The 17,721-nt window shown below is 38.4% G+C and overlaps 1 protein-coding gene across 2 annotated transcripts in view; it reads left to right on the forward strand.

Moving 5' to 3' along the window:
- The first annotated feature begins 1,521 nt into the window (after positions 1-1,521).
- The window catches only part of st3gal8 (ST3 beta-galactoside alpha-2,3-sialyltransferase 8), a 23,567-nt gene continuing 7,367 nt past the window's right edge, over positions 1,522-17,721 (forward strand). The window contains exons 1-7 of one of the 2 annotated variants that reach the window (XM_023416115.2): positions 1,600-1,616; positions 7,369-7,438; positions 13,100-13,466; positions 14,082-14,208; positions 14,296-14,434; positions 15,852-16,045; positions 16,127-16,306. In XM_023416115.2, the coding sequence (XP_023271883.2) occupies positions 13,316-13,466; positions 14,082-14,208; positions 14,296-14,434; positions 15,852-16,045; positions 16,127-16,306 (791 nt within the window). In that variant the 5' untranslated portion in view covers positions 1,600-1,616; positions 7,369-7,438; positions 13,100-13,315. Of the gene's footprint in view, positions 1,617-7,368; positions 7,439-13,099; positions 13,467-14,081; positions 14,209-14,295; positions 14,435-15,851; positions 16,046-16,126; positions 16,307-17,721 lie in introns of both variants that reach the window. The other variant, XM_087176565.1, reaches the window with a different exon arrangement.

A 17,721-nucleotide genomic window follows, 5' to 3' on the forward strand; every position in this document is an offset into this window, starting at 1 on the left:
TTTGACAGTGAAGATGGGCAGGAAATGTGTAATACCATAGCAGATGTAGAAGCTCTGCCCTGTCAAATTTTTTGATTTGGGGAAGTTTATACTCGCGCAGCCGCAGCCAACATTACTGTAGATAGTTTGCCAAACACATCCGTCAGTTGTCATCCTAAAAGCATTTTTCTTGTAACTTTAAATGTGAAACATACTAGCACCCAAACAGGGTTATGGTAATGCAAAATAACTTTGACAGTTTTCCTCACCAGCTTCCCATATGTCTGTACTTCAATAAAAAAAAAACATGCTGTTTCTCTATTTCAGTGTTTTTCTACATGTATAATGAACTGTGACTTTTCTTACCGGGACCCTGCAGGCTTCAGCTACAGGCTTTTAGCTTGATATCCTGGGCATAATCCATTTTACATGATTCTTGTTTTGAAACTTGAAACTTTGAAACATTAAAAAGTTGGCAATGTAATCAACAATTCATTGAGCTACCATCAGCTTAATTTAAATAGATAAAATATAGTTGTCAGTCGTCAGTTGTGAGTTTGAATCCCACCTGAATAAAGGTGAGTCTCCTGAATCAAACTGTTTCAGATGATCAATGTAATCGGTGTCTGAAAGGTTGGACAAATCAACAGAATAAAAACAAACACAGGAACGCATCACCTATTGATTTGTCAGCAAACAGTTGCTTAGTTACACATCCAGAAGTTACGGCTCAACAATACCTTTAGTTTTTAAGTCATGTTTCTGACCGCCTGGCAAACATGAGTCCAATATTGACTCTCTTTTAGCTCTGTTTTTGGTCTCCACCAACTTCTCATGGAAATACCTGGCTCTTCAGCTGATAATGCTTCACATTTAATAGCTAGAAACTGTATCTGCTGGTTTTTTGTTGCTGACCCGGTAGTATCCCCATGGGGTTTAAGAGCTGTTTTTGTTGAACACAGCTACATCCTGTGGCTGAAAAACTTCAACAATGGATTCAATTATTTTTCATCAGGTGCACAAACACAACTCAAATGAGATGGCCTTCTTGTGTAAATTGGATGTGACAGCAACTGTTTGCTCATGTGTTAGCAACACAACTAATTTATGTGGTGATAATATGTCTGCTATTGTGTTTATTGTTTGCTCTGATGCTCTTAATTGGACAAAAAAAAAAGAAATGAAGCAGCCTAAAATTAAATCAACTGACAAAAACCACATGAAAAACGTGATGTAAAACTGTGACTACTGCTGTGATTTGTTTTTGTGATGCTAATGAAACAAAGCTGCTGTTTTTTTTTAACGTAATTTCATTTACATTTGTTTATTTCCCATATTTATCAGTTGATTGACAATTTTATGTGTTTTATGGTTAACTGTAGAAGGTCAGAGCCATTTAAAATGGGTTTTGGAGTTGTGTCAGACGTAGTTATACACACCCACACACAAAACCGCATATAAATAAAAGTAAAAAAAAAAAAGAAAAAGAGAAGTACCCCCCTCTCCCTCCCTCCCTCCCCCTCCAGGTCCTCCCCCTCCCGGGCGGGGCCTCGCTGCTCTGCATCACCACGGCTTCAGCTCTGCAGCTTCACACAATGAGAAGAAGAGAAACCATCCGGCCGCTGCTGCCGCTTCATGTGAGTCCTCCTCGTTTTGTTTTCAGCGGAGCTTTGTGGTGTTTTACCGACTGTTTCCCGGGTCAGTGTGTGTCAAGGCCTCAGTACAGCTCCGTGTGTGTGTGTGTGTGTGTGTGTGTGTGTGTGTGTGTGTGTGTGTGTGTGTGTGTGTGTGTTTGGCAGCGCGGTGGAAACTTCAGCTAGAAACTTCGGAAACTTCCCACCAAACTTCATGCAGTTTTCAGCTGATTTCTCCGCGTGTCGGTTTAGTTGGTTGGTTTGTTGTAGTTTGGTGTGAAGCAGCGGAAAAAAGTGAGGGAGTGTGAGACCGACAAGAAGCAGAAACAGAGGAAAAGGAGGAGGATCAGGAGAGGGGAACTACCTTCAGACTTTTGTCTCTACTTTCTTTAACCAATTCTTTGTGATGTGCTGGTAATACTCGTATAGCGCGTGCACTCTGTCTGTCGGCTCTGCAGTGGCGTCACTGTAACTTCACATTTCTCTAAAGTGAGACCTCTCCGCGACAACCACATACTGTACAGTTCCCCCATAATCTTATTTAGTGTGTCGCCAGTTCACAGTTTGGTCTGTTTTTCACTCACTTCTGCATGAACTGTTAGCTGCCACCCTGTAGTTATCTTATTGTAGGTCTGCTTAAATATAGCGTCTCCCTCAGGTTACCGTTATAACCCGGGCTGTAGTTTGCTGCAGCCTCCGCAGCTGTGGTCTATTTTGACCTTTATTATGCTTGACCCATGTAACTTAAGTTGGCCTCACTAAGTTTAACCTTTGTTTCCTTTAAGCACCGCAATATTGGAGGATATGGCCAGTTTGTTTGGCTCTCCCTTTATGAGGGTTATAATTTTTAGTTTAGAGATGCAACTAACAGTTGCTTTCATTATCAGTTAATCAGGTTATTACTTCCTCTGTTAGTCGATTAACTGTGTGTCTATGAACTGTCCAAAAAATGCCATTTACTACATCCTAAGGAGATGTTTTAAATGCCCTTGTTCTGTCCAATCATCAGTCCAAAACTCAAAGATATTCAGTTTATTATATGTGACAAAGAGAAGCAAATTTTTTTTCCTTTTTAAAAAATGACTAAAACAAATATTCCATTGTCAAAATAGTTGCTTATTCATTCTGTGGATGACTAATTGTTGCAGCTCTATCTCTATTTTATTTGTATTTTTGTTATCATATGAGAGACATCTCTCAGTATAAAGGAATAAATTTCAACAGCAGCACAAACATCAGCTCTGAGAATGATCATCAAGTGGAATTAAATCCTTACAAAAAAAAAAAAAAAACAGTTTCAACAAAAGCTGAACATTAAACTTTCTCCAAAGTATGTGAATTGATATTATTGTAGTACTGTTGAATTAGACTACCTCGGTATTAATTAGGTGTACCTAATAAACTGGCAGCTGAGTGCATATGTGTCTGTTGGGTCTACAGAAACTTCAACTGTAGGTCTGCGACCATCAATTATTGTCATTATCTTAATTGATTAGTCATTTGGTCAATAATATATCAGAAAATGACCCCGTCTCAATTCCCCAAAGCCCAAGGTAACGTCTTCAGATGCTTGTTTTGTCTGATAAACAGCTAAAAATAACAACATATAGAGTTTACTATTGTAAAAGACATGAGAAAATATTCCCATTTGAGAAGCTAATCTCCAATTGTGTACAATATTTACTTTGCTATATAAGCACTTACAGTATGTCTATAACATTATAATCCTGGGTGTATCTGTGGTATCCATTTGGTTTATTTTTGATTATTTACGATACTTGAACTGTAGTTGTCTCATTGCATCCTCCTTCGTTGTCATGTTCATCACAGCTTCTGTTCTGAGTAAGTTATACTCTGCTGCTCTGTGCTGACTTTATTCCTTTCGTATTCCTATATAAATGTCTTTTTGGGACAGTTGTTGTTTGGCCTTTACATTCTTCACTGTATTGTTGTCTCTTATAGTATTTCGACTATATTCTAATGTGTCAGAGATACTCTTTATTTCTCTTTTATTCATACACAACCACATACCACTCCCATAACATTTGTCTGACTCACAGATTGTGTAGACTCAGCTGCATTATTATCTCTTATGCCATCTGCCAGTACCTTGTAGTTATCTTGTTGAAGGCCTATTGTACCATCTACTTCATAACTTTATGTTTGAAATAAAAATGCAGATAAGAAAAGATTATAGTTACTCATTGGGTAAGTGTAGCAACAAAAAGAGCAGACAGGTAATAATACCAGAATACTTCTGGTTTATTTTGCACACCATCTCTAGTTTTATCTCTCTCACATTTACTCAACAAATACTTAAGATAGTCAATCATTTATCCATTGATGCAACTTTTACTACTCTTCAAGAAGATATGTAGAATTACAGCATCACATGTAGGTGTAGTCTATATTTCTTCATTCCTCCTACAATATTAGTTGGTTAGTCAATAGATTATATAGTATTTCTATAATACTTAGTGTGTCTGTGGAACATAACTGTAATTTATTGTCATTTAATCTCCCAAATTTAATTTGAGATAAAATGTATTGCTTCCTAGCAAACATATTGGTCATCAGGAGGGTATGTTTGTGGAGCACAGTCATCCTGTTTTGTAAGTACTTCTCTGTACATGTTGTTTCCTATAGTGTTTATTATATTCAGTGTTTGTACAAAACCATGTATAGTAATCCTACAATATTTCTACGGTGTGCTCTTCTGGTCCTCACCTGTTTGTATTTCATGCCACTTTATAAACCTTTTGGTCTATTTAATATATATAACGCTGTCTTGCTTTATGATGACCTTTTTATGGTTACTTTGTTTTATGTCATGTAGTGTTTGTGTAGAAATATTAAGCAAGTGAAGAATTAATTTATACCTTTTATCTCTTGCTGTGTCTGTAATATTCTCATGCTGTGTCTGTATATGTGTGTTGTATATAATCTCTCTGGGTGTGTTTGTGTGTAAACTAGGATACTCAACTGAGACATAATTATAGACAGAGGCAGACAGATTGTGTGGTCTGTGAGTCAAACGTCCTCTGTATTTGGACAGATGTAATTATAGAGGCTTGATTCTAAATCTGAACTACAGAAACGGATTGTGTCAGACCCGACTGACTGTCTGTCTTCAAGGCAGTTTTATCTCTACAGCCCAAAAAGACAGATTTCTCAGAGGTCTCTAAAACTTGTCCAACATGTGACTCCTTTTATCCATAGATCCTTGATTCATAGGAATGAAAAAGTCAACACTAAAGGAAAAAAGAGAGGGAGAAATATAAAAAGGATAGCAGAGCAGGGAGCACTCTTCCAGGACAGACAGACAAGAAATAAATGTCATCTTTAGAGAGCAGACTGCAGACTGGAGAGTGAGGTGGCCTGGAAGGCGGGGTGAGGTGAGGTGTACTGTTTGTAATACTGTATGAAAAGACAGTTAAGTTGTGGCTTGTTTCAAGATTATGTAATCGCTGTTCCTACGGTGGCAAGTTTACATACATTAGTCAAATCTAACCACACAGTCAAATGTTAGACTCACTTTATGAGTAGTTCCATCATGTTGAGAAACTTTTATATCCACCAGGCACTGTAGATACAGCACAGATCTTTAAAAAACATATGCTGTCATGCGCACCCCGAATGACAGTCACACAGAGAGGGACCGTAGAGAGACTGACACAACAGCGCCAGTAAAAACTTAATGGATATTTTCATGGGAATTGTCTCGATATGCCCGATGGCCTTCCTGGCGAGTGCTTCATGTAAAATGTTGAGAGGGGGGCAAAAAAAAAATTTCTGTCATGCTACTCTTTTTGTCAGGACGTTGGAAGGCATCCCTGATGTGCTGTCGGATGTTGTCCATTATGATACACTACACTGGATGTAACAATCAGTTGGCGCGTCCATTTTTGTTCGGGTCAGGCTGTTACCAGGCTGATGTCATGTAGTCTGAACCCGCCATGAGTGTCTGTCTGTCTGTCTGTGAGTCAGCACTGTAACAACACTTGCTGAAGTCACTCTTTAAAATTACCTCAGTGTGTGTGTGTGTGTGTGTGTGTGTGTGTGTGTGTGTGTGTGTGTCCATTTCCCTTGGTCGTCTTTCTCAGCTGCACACTTGAGCTTGACTAATTTTCCATCCTGCTGCTGGTCAGTGACTCTTAACAGAAATAATGACGACCTTTCTCTGCTGTCTTCATGGAAACTGAAACATTCATGTAGGGCTGGATTATAAACCTGAACACCACCTCAATCGGAGCAGAGGACTGTGGAGTTTGCCTTCTTTTTGTTACATTAATTTAATAATCTCACTGTGTAAGCACAACTGAACCTCGCACTCTTAAAACAAACTCGCCTGTTTGCTGTGTACAATGCCTGTTAGATTTTCACATATGCCAGATTTAGCCCTCGGCCTGACAACAACATAACATGGGTCGGGATGTGAGTGTAAGCTGTGAGAGTTAGCATGAAGTTCTAAATGAAACACAACCACTTATTAAATTGTGTCACTGTCCTTTCACTCACTGCAGCCGGTCAGCTTCCCCTCCTCCTGTGCTACTTCTATTATTTCACCTGCAGTTCTACAAACTAGGATGTAAACAATTCAATGTTTTTTTGGGGTCAGTTACCCCCCTCTGTCAAACTGGCTGGATACTGCAGAGCCACATGATTTTGTGTGTCAGAATTCAAGCAGATTGAAGCAACATGCAAAACAAATTAGGCGAGGTCAATTTGTGACAAGAACTGAATACGTCTGCACATTATGTTTTGACTGCAACCACAACATGTTTTATTGGGGTTGGTTTCGAGTTACTTTGAACAAAGTGCATGTTACTTTGAATTTGGTCAAACTTTTAGACATGGAAGTAGTATAATGTTTGTTTCGGTGTCTCATGTTCCGGGTTATTCAGGATCTGCTGGACATGTTTATTGATTAAAGCTGTTAAAGCACATCTGTTTAGAAAGTGAAATCCTTTACAGTTAAAGCTGTGAGATTGAAAAGATGTGTTGAGATTGTTTATTATAAAATGGTTGAGACTGTTAAGATATGAAATTGAGAAAAAAGAAGGAAAAGGGAAAATGAAGCTACAATTTTGGCCTGTTGAGTTGTTTTTGTAAATTTAAACACTTGATTTAAAGATGCTCATTTTTTTTAGAAACCTTCTGTTATGTTCTTTTAATTTCCTTGAAATGAGAAAAGAACATCATTTTCATACAGTTCAGTTCAACAGTTTTCATAATATATTCAAAGTTTCCCCTGGAATTTCATTTCTGCAGTTCAGTGAACAGTTCAGAAAGTCAAACATGTTTCAGTTTGTAGTTTCCAACACTTTGTTGTTGGATTGAAAAAAATAGATCGGTCGGTGGTATTATTTTGGTTGTTACTTCAACTTCCTGTGTAAGGATCTCTGTGATGACTGTGTGCTCAAAACCCGTCAAGTCTCGTGCACATGTTCGCTTCACTGTGTCTGTTTGTGATCCTCATGTCAGCATCAGCGCCCGTATTTATGTGTCTCAGGAGGCCGTGAGAATTAGTTAAATAGTTAATTAGTTAGGTATTAGAATTAGTTCGGTTAATTATGAATCCCACACTGACTTTTAGGAGCATGAGAGGACACTCGCAGCTGCGAAGAAGAAATTATAATGACGTGTCTTTTGAAGTGACAGCTGTGGTTTTGAGTGACATTAGTAAGTTTATATGTGTAAAAGCAAATACCACGTGACTAAAGATGTTGAGATTTTTTTATTTTTTTATTTACAGTCTGTGACAGTCTGCCTCGTCAGGACCTGGAAACCTTTCTGTGACACGTCGCTCACAGCTCAGTGTGAAGGTATTTGTTTTTATTCCTCCAACACACTGGAGCAGGAATAACACAGTGAGGCTAACGCGCTCGCTCTGAGCTTTCAGGCTGTTTCAGAAGGACATCACCTGACATTTTTATAATTTCTAGTTCTAATACAACTCCTGAGTTTCGATGTTGATATCAGAACAATACGTCTTTTAATACCTTACCCTGAGGACTAAAAACAAGTTGACATTTTGTAAATGTTTAAACGCCAGCGGGTGTAAAACTAAATTAAGTTGATCAAAGAATAAGTCACCAAGTACTACAAATACTTGACTTTTATAAATTCTCTTTGTTATGGACAGATTTTGGTTGATATCAAAACAGTGTTGACATTTGATGCCCAGTTTTAGTCCGCCAGTGCAACAGCTAACAATAATTTTCATTATCAATTAATCTGACTAATGATTTACTTGATAAAACATCACATAATAGTGAAAAATGTAATTTCCAGTTTCCCAGAGTTCAAAGTAACATCTTTAAGTGTCTTGTCTTGTCTGACCAGCGGTTTAAAATCAAAATATTCAAGATAAAGACAGAGAAAAGCAGCAAATCTGCACATTGAAGAAGCGGACACGGGCATTTTTACTTAAAAATTGGCTCAAAACTATTCATTGTTAACCAAACTAGTTTTAATTAATCTTCTGTCAGTTGACTAATTGATTAATCGACTAATCATTGCAGCTCTAATGTCATAAAATTGACATGTCTCTGAAAATGTCTCCTCTGTTGTATTGGGGTGGAGACTCAGAAACAAAAATCTCCAAACATGGACAAATAAAACCAAATTATTTGACAAGGCTGACATCACCAGCCGGAAGAGAGGACAAATGTTTTTCTTTTTTTGTAATTTGACTGAACTGACCCTTTGTAAATATTTGAAAAAAAACACTAGGATTTTTTTTTTCTTATAATGGGAGGCAACAAAGGAGAAAAAAATCCCCTCAAATTCAGCAAGAAGTTTCACCTACAGCATGAACTTTTGTTTCATGTCTCCTCTCTACGGGCCTGTACTATGAATAAAGGCAAAAAACTGCTTTAGACACAACAACACAACACAAGTGAAACAGGCGGCAGAAGCAGATTGTTCCCTCTCCTCTGTGAAACAACAAAAAGTAACACGTTTCAGTCCTCGTTACTCTGGCAACCTGTGTGAGAACTGACATCAGTCTTCTTCTTTGGTATCGTTATTTTCCAGCCAGTCGCCGTTCTCGCAGCCTCGCTCTCTACTCGCTGTGTTCTGCAGCACAGCTGGTTTCCATCCTGGTGTCAACACTGAGGTCAGAGGTCACAGAGAGAGACGGGAAGGAGTGCTGTCACATGGTTTTCTCAGCACAGGGAACCATGTGACCCCTAAACCTGCCAACACCCCCCCCCAAAATAACATACAAGACAAAGCAACTCAGCTGACAGTCATTAACCCTCCACTGTCCTCTAAACTTTATCACTCATGTACATGCACTCACTTATCTGATCTCTCTGCCAAATGAATATGAGTAGCTGGGTTTCTAATCAGCTTTTAACAAACGCAAGGCAATGACTTTGCAGGGAAAGTGGCAGCAGGGTGTGTGGGTGAAAGTATAGATCGTTTCATGTCGTGTTGCATTCTTGTGTTATCAAAAAAACTCCATCACAAGTCAGGCTAAAACTGAAATCAACAAGAAGAAAACTTGTAGAAATCTAAATAGTTCCATTACCACTGCTGAACATTTGATTATTTGTAAAATACCCATTTCAGTCACATCTGTCCTGTGAGGACGAGCTCGGTCTGGCCGTCTCTTATCTCATTCAGACTGAAAGCCAACATGGCGTTAACTCACTTCAGTGTCACCATGTATTTAGTCATTTTCCTGACTATAAATTCTCACAGTTTCCTTTCCTTAATGTTCCTCAAGACAGAAAGTCTAGAGTCTCCTGGGTAATGTAACCGTACTATTGATTTATGATCTGACCATTAATTTGAATTATTTCAGCTTTGTTTCTGATTAAAAAAAGGTTTTTCCAAAAGTTTGATGGATAGCTCTAAATTAGAATCATGGGGAGAAAAAAGACCTGTGCTCCCTCAGAAGAAACAAAATTTTAAGTTTAGTTTTCTGTTAAAAAGCTATTTAAAAAAAAAAAATTCTACAAGAAATGATACAAGAAATCTAATGTCTTGTCATCTGTAATATTGAACGTGTAAACGCACCTCTGCGCAGCTCCCTTTGTATCCGTCGAGTGAATGTAACATGATTGATCCGAACATGTGCAAGGCATTTTTATGTATCGCAGCTCGTGACCTGCTTTCATGTGTTGCTTTGTGAGCCCATGTGTGATTATTGTGTTGGGATTTCATGTCGGATCAGCGAATGAGCGCTCCGTGTATCAGTGGCTAGTGGCTGCTGTACAGAGGACCTGTGCACAGCTGAGTTCAGCTGAACAGCACTTGTGGTGGGTTTCCTGTGCCACATAAAGTTACAAAACTCTGCCACTCAGAACCAGTGGATTAAATAGACTTTATTAACAAACAAACAAACAAAGCTGAGGTAGTCAGCAAAACAGCTGAGGAACTAGCGTCAACACATTTCCTTTTATACAACCTAAGAATGTATCTTTGAACCTCCTGTCCACATCATCAAATGGAAGTACCAAATTCCACATGGAGCTTTAGTGTAAATGTAAAAATGCTTTCTCATAGCTGTATAACCATTTATCAAGGGGCGTCTATAACTTACGGCGGCTGTAATACCTTGCCTGTCATATATTTGTGCAGCTATAAATGATTTACAATCTTCATTCATTCAAAAGTAATTGTCTGTTTTATATTTTCTTTGATCTGTTTTCTTGTATTCAGTGCATGTATGCTCAGTTCAGTTCCATATATGTCCATGAGACCAAGCTAGGTCATAAGAGTCCATCATTCAGTTCTGAGTGGAAGTCCTCGAGTCCTCAGAGTTTGTGGAAACAAAAGTTGTTTCTGAGCCTCTCTGTTATGTTCTGCATGTCTGACCTGAATGGTCTCAGATTAACATACTGCAGCAGCACAGTGTTAAATTTGCAAGTCATTAGACTGAAGTTTGAAAAAGACTCAAGAAAAATTACACTCTGTTTACCAATAATATATGAATAGTTATTTAATTTTTTAACAGATATTGATCGGGGAATTCCTGCTTTCTGTGTGGACTTTCAGATCCAGACCAGCTGATCAGTTTGTTCTGAGCTGCTCTTGTGTTAAAGCCCTTTGTACCCGGACAAGTTTGCACAGTCAACATGGCACACAGTCAGACTCTGCGCTAACATGCTAATGCAAATGCCAATCCAGGAACTTTTCTTTTATCTCAGGAATTTTACTCAGCCTCTGTTTCAAGAGTGCGGCCGTTTCCTGCCTTGAGAGGATACAGATAACTGTAACATCAACACACACATTTCTCAATCAGTACCTGCCCTGACACGTCTCCTCTGGTCTTACAACAATTACTGTCATTGTAGAAGTATGGTATAATTGCTGTGATGCTACTTGTGGTTTCAGTGATATGACGCCCTTTTTAAGACCGGAAATACAAAACATGTTTGTCTTCAACCCACAAAGTGTGTGTCTTGTTTTAGTTTTTCGTGTTTGTGAGTAAATGTAGACATAAATTAAAAGGCAGGTTTCCTCCTTGAAACAATGAGCATTTTCCACTCTTAAGCTTTGTGATTGACACAGTTTCTGACACAAAAACATTTCCTCATGTTGATCTCCTTGTTCTCTGCTTCCTGCCTTTGCTCGGATGATGATGTCACTCATAAACACGTGTATAGAGAGTTGTGAAAATCTTGTTTTTTGTGCTGTATTAAGAACTATCCCAGAGCTCAAAAGGTTTAGCTTTGCTTGACACTAAAATCTGAAAATTTAAAGAATTGTATGCAATTAAAATATCATAGATAAAGCTTCGAGCATAAGCAGAAAACAAACAAAAATGACAAAATAAAAAGAGCTTGGTGAGCTATAGTAGGTAAAGGTTTTAAATCACGGTAAGCAAGGTGAAGATGAACATCTGCATCAAAATATAACATGAATATTCAGAAGGCACCTTTTTAGCTTGTGTTCAGACTGAAATATCTGAACTATTGGATGGATAGCCGTTCATTTTGGGTCAGGCCTGATATGATTTATACATGGCGATAATGGCTCACAGCTCACACTATCAGACCGTCTCTCCTCAAAGGCATTCATAGTAATTAAAGAGTGTGTGTGTGTGTGCGTGTGTGTGTGTGTGTGTGTGTGTGTGTGTGTGTGTGTGTGTGTTATCCAGTGGTGGAAGAAGTATTCAGAGTAAGTGAAGGAATAGAAGTTACGAGCTAAATGTTTTTACAGTATCAAAAGTATTTCTGTAGAAAAATGGTCAAACAGTAACATGTATGTTTAATATTAGACATGAGATTTTAAGTTTTGCTTTTTTTGTGAAATAATTTTACTTTTAATTTTACCATATTTTACATTATTTAAATGGAACAATTACAGAAATCTCTTTGGTTCAACTGCTAACAGCTCGTACAAACATGACCTCTAACTAGACACTGCCTTTTGTACTTGAAATTGAATTTTATTTTATTTTAAGGTTATCATAGATTTTCATGTAAAACTTCATGTAAAACTTTGAAAGTTGTATCTGCTGCTGTCAGATAAATTTACTGGAGTAAAAAAGTAGCTCATTTGTGAGTTAAATCTGGAGGGTTGTGAAAAAACAAAGTTCTAGTTCACAGATTTGTTTGGTAAGTTTTGGATGTTTGAACATAATTTATCTCTTTGGGCCTTGAACACTTATTTAAATGAAACGTTACATACTTAAATACAGTAATTACTCTTCATCACCTTATTTATGTAATTTAAAGGTTTGAAAGGAGCTTTATTATTGCTAATAGAAGAAAAAAATAATACTATTAACTGTGTGTTGAACCAGTTACAACAAACAAACATGAAATAAACTGTTATAGCTATCAGTTACACAACACAGTAATGAAGAAACACACATACAGGTCAGCTGATTTAGACTTCACACACACACACACACACACACACACACACACGGAGTGAGAGAGAGACATTGAAGCTGACAGGAGGAGAGTGAGAGCTGAAACAGGAGAAGCTGAACTGAAGCCAGATCTGATTGGTATGCAGAGGCCGAGTGTAGCTGCATGGAGACATTCCTGCAGGAGTAGAGGGGAGGTGGGGTGGGGTGGGGGCGGATGGGGAGGAAGAGGGTGACTCCAATCATCAGCAGAAATCAAAAACTCCCTCTTTCTTCCAATGTTTTTCAAGGTAGAAGAGAGTGTGTGGTGTTGTAGTAGATGATATCATCCTGTTAGAACAATACTTTTCAGTCATCTGTCATTAGCAGCAACACTTCCTCCTGGTTTTAACAATGAAACACTTTAAGGGAACTTTAAGTGTTGAAGTTTGACTGTTTCTGCTGTTTCTGACTTCTGGTTTTCTCAGAGTAGGAGAAGCTGTGGTCGGTCGTTGTTGAGCACACTGTTCGTTATGGACAGTTAGTTTGTTATAAGTGTTTTATAAATATTTCGGGACGGCTAATTAGTTTAATAGATGATTAGTTTGTTATAAAAGATTAAAAGAAGTTTATTATTGATGAAGCTGATGTCGCTGTGTCTCTCTGTCTGACTCAGGTGTGAACACAGATCCCGTCTCCACCAATAAGAAAGCGGCGTTGTGCACAAGTCTCAGGCTCCATGGAGATAAAGCCGAGTGGAGAGACGACAGAACAGAGGAAAATGTGTAGATGACACAGTCTAACTATGCTTACATAGCAGGATGAGCAGCTGATTGACTTCTCAACAACACATCCTTCCTCCTGCTGTCGCCCACCCACTGTCCGTCCAGCCATGTTGTTGAGGAGGAAGCTTTGCGTTGCTGTGGTGACCGCTGCCATCCTCTTCCTCATGCTCGCCAGTCAGAGCATCCAGAGGAGACATTTCCTTCCTCTGTCATTATCCCCGCCCACCATCCGGGCCAAGCCCACCAGCAGGGAGACAGGTGAGGAGCTGACGTCATCGTCATCACTGGAGGAGACTTTCTTTTCTGTGTTGTACATATAATCACTTAGATTATTGATACATTAACAGAAGCGCACATACACTGGAGAGCCTCTCATAGTAGAGCTACCAGCTCAGCTATAATACAGGTATCCACACAGTGACTCCACAGGTACAGCACCATCAATGTGACCCTAATTTCTGTCAAGGCTCCACCAGACTGACAGCACAGTTAAACAGTCGGACAGTAGCGGCTCATGGCTTATTAGCTCTGACCACCAGGTTTATATTCATGCTACATTGAGCAGTGGTTTGTCAGTTTTCCCTGTGTCCCCAGACACTCTGTCTCACCCACTACGTAGCCAGGCTTCACTCACTGGTCCCTCACTTCTCTGATGCATTTTTTTTTAATATGCTTGGAGACAGGGTACAACCTGAATTTGAGGGTGTAGTTACACCTGCTTCACCTGGGTGGTAATCCAGCCTTGAGTAGTTGTTGGTGTTGTTGTTGTAGTATAACAGCAGTAGCAGAAGTAGTAGTGATGTGATTCTACAATAAAGATGTTAACAGTCTCCCATGATGCACTCTTCTCTGACTCTCTGTTTGTGTTTGCAGTGATTGAAGTCACAGCACCTCCTGCTGACCTGACCCCTGATCCCCCTGAGACACCCCCTCCTCCCATCACGACCCAGCCTGAGTCTGAGGGGGAGGAGCCTGTAGACAACTCCCAGCATGACCCGAGGTAACACGCAGGAGGTCACAGACTCTTGTGTATCTCATGATTCCCCTCTCTGTGTCCGTCTGACTCCGCTGTGTCATCCTCTTTCAGGTCTTGTGGTTGTTCCGATTCCTGTATTTCAGACATGGGGTCATCAAGCTGGTTCAGCCTACGCTACGACCCCAAACAGCAGCCCATCCTCCGAGACACCAATAAGAACTTTGACCCTGATGCACTCAGGTGGTGGCTGGTAAGGACAAAATATTGGAACAGTGCAGTTTCTAATGATGTTGCTGGTTTTGTTCCTATTTTAGAGCGTACAAAATATAAACCTGCCTGGGGATTTTATCAGTCTGAGATTTGAAATCTGATTTAAAAAGTGAAGTTGGATGAAAAAGGATAATTTTATTAGCTCAGTCCAGGCTACTATCTGCTTATGTGAACATGTTACCTGCTATAAAGTTTGGCCTTCAAAGAAAAAGTCATTATTTGGGCCAGTGTTTTGGTCCAAGCTTTACACATTTTTTACTGTACCCTAATTGACTACAATTAATGAAACACTTTACAAATGTAGAGCTGTTAAACTTTTTGCAAATCAATCAATCTACATAAAGCAAATCAGGCTGTAGGCAGATTGTGAGATTTTATTATGCAGAGCAGCTTTCCTGCAGGTACTGAGAAGCAACTCAAATCACTGTCAGATTAAATCATTATACACTTATTCTACCAGTTCTTGTACTAACATCATTTTATACCACAATCATTGATTAAACTGCAGATAATCATGATATCAATATGGATCATTTACATTAACAGTTAAGTAAATCACACAAAAGATCTTTAGTAACTGATCATGGTAAAAAGGTGATCAAGTGTAAGTCCTATTCCAGAAAATATTTACAGGCACTCTGGAAGTGACCTGATAGCTTTGAATTGATGAGAACATTGAGAACATATTAGATGGCCAAAGAAGGATGTGTAATATACTGCATGATGTCCATACAGTGAGTTTCAATAAATTGTCAGGACCTTTAATGAAGATCTGTTTTTATAAAAACTGAAATGTAAGATGTCTTAAATTTGTCTTTGTGGAAGCTGTCAGCAGTCTGGAGATGAACGTCTGAGTCTTTTTCCTGCATTTATAGATTAAGTCCTGCAGCAGAAACCATTAGCAGATTAAAAAGAGGGGGTGGTGATGCTGCTAACATCAGTCTGATCTACAGTATGCAGTATACTGTATATGCTGTGTGTGTGTGTGTGTGTTTGTGTGTGTGTGTGTGTGTATCTGATTGAGCTAAAACAAATCACAGCAGGATGTTGTAGCTACACCATAACTGTAAAAAATGTACTTGCACAATAATTGTCATAATGAATTAATCTGACATTTACTTTCATAATGGATCGATTAACCAGGCAGTCTTTATAAAAAAATTAAAAAAAAGTCAGAAAATAGTGAAAAATGTCCAACACAGTTTACCAGAACTAAAAGTGACATCTTCATGGATCTTGATTGGTCAGACCTATGTCTAAAACACCAAAAAATAAAAACAAAAGAAGAATTAATGCTTTGGGAGCTGTTGATGGAGCCAGACTTGCAGCTTACTAATATAAAGCTTAATAATGTCAAAACAATAAAAAATAATGTGATATGCTCCACTCCTCCACAGGGTCTTCAACGGTCCGGTAACGACCAGACTCTAGAGGAAGTGATGTCGAAGATGTTCCAGGTCATTTCCCCACCCACTGTGGACTTAAGGCCCCTCCCCTCACTTTGCCGTAGCTGTGCGGTGGTCGGCAACTCTGGCAACCTGCGACAGTCCGGACATGGCAATCTGATCGACTCCCACAGCTCCGTTATCCGGTGCGTATATACACACATACAAACACAAGCAAGTCTTACCCCTTCTCTTCATCTTACTCACCTCATCTTCTTCCTGCTCAGGATGAATAAGGCGGTGACTCGAGGGTTTGAGAAAGATGTCGGGAATCGGACTACACATCACTTTCTGTACCCGGAGAGCGCAGTAGATGTTGCACGAGGAGTCAGCCTTGTCCTGCTGCCGTTCAAGCTGAGAGATCTGGAGTGGCTGACCAGTGCGCTGTCCACCGGCCAGATCAAAATGTACGACAATGACATACAAATCATCTCAAAATCTAATTCTAATCTAATCTATTCAAAATTCTCCATATGTATAAAATTATGTTTATATGCAAAATATATATATTTACATGCAGTAAAGTAGAAAAAAAGAAACTTTTATATATACGTATAATGCATAAAATTTGTTTTACTATTTACTGGACAGTATTCAAATGTAAACATACAGTACATAAATCCATTCTTCATGGCTTGAAATGTGTATTTCTGCACTCAAATATTTACATATATACATATGTTAGAAATAACAAGTACGCCTATCATGTACATAGTGAGACAAGTGAGATTAGTTTGTTTACCTGCACAGTATATTGACAGTCATATACACAGATAATATGCATGTTTATATGCTTATGTACAAATAGATATTGAGAACAAAATGTGAATTTATACATGTAGACAAGGGCGTGGGTTTGTAAAAAGTCATAGTGAAGTAAGGCATAAAAAGTCATAGTATAGTATAGCATAAAACGTCAAAAGTACATCATAGTATATTAAAGCATAAAAAGTCATAAAAACGTCATAGTATGGTCAGACATCACAGTAGATAGTATAGTAAGGCACAAAATTGCAAAAAAAGTCAAAGTAAAGTATGCCAAAAAAATGCGAAAAAATGTCATATGTGGCATAAAATGTAAAAAAAAATCATAGTATATTAAGGCATAAAAGGTCATAAAAACGTCATAGTATGGTGTGGCATCACAGGAGATAGTATAGCAAGGCACAAAATTCTAAAAAACGTCAAAGTATGCCAAAAAAAATGCCAAAAAATATCATAGCAAGGCATGAGACGAAATAATATAATTATGCAGTAATTAACGTCATAGCATGGTCAGGCATCACAGGAGATAGTATTGTAAGGCAAAATGTCAAAGTAAAGTATGGCAGTAAAATGCCAAAAAACATCATAGTATAGTATGGCATAAAACGTCAAAAGTACATCATAGTATATTAAGGCATAAAAGGTCATAAAAACGTCATAGTATGGCAGGGCATGAGACGAAATAATATAATTATGCAGTAAAATGCGAAAAAACGTCAAAGGAAAGTATGGCAGTAAAATGCCAAAAAACATCATAGTATAGTATGGCATAAAACATCAAAAAAACATCATAGTATATTAGGGCACAAAAGGTCATAAAAACGTCATAGTATGGTCAGGCATCACAGGAGATAGTATTGTAAGGCAATATGTCAAAGTAAAGTATGGCAGAAAAATGCCAAAAAAACATCATAGTATAGTATGGCATAAAATGTCAAAAAAACATCATACTATATTGAGGCTTAAAAGGTCATAAAAACATCATAGTATGGTATGGAATGAGACAAAATGATATAATTATGCATAAAAATGCCAAAAAACGTCAAAGGAAAGTATG

The sequence above is a fragment of the Seriola lalandi genome, unplaced genomic scaffold, assembly GCF_002814215.2.
Source record: "Seriola lalandi dorsalis isolate HSWRI2012SDOR001 ecotype SW California unplaced genomic scaffold, Sedor1 jcf7180002054561, whole genome shotgun sequence".
NCBI classification, from domain to species: Eukaryota; Metazoa; Chordata; class Actinopteri; order Carangiformes; family Carangidae; genus Seriola; species Seriola lalandi.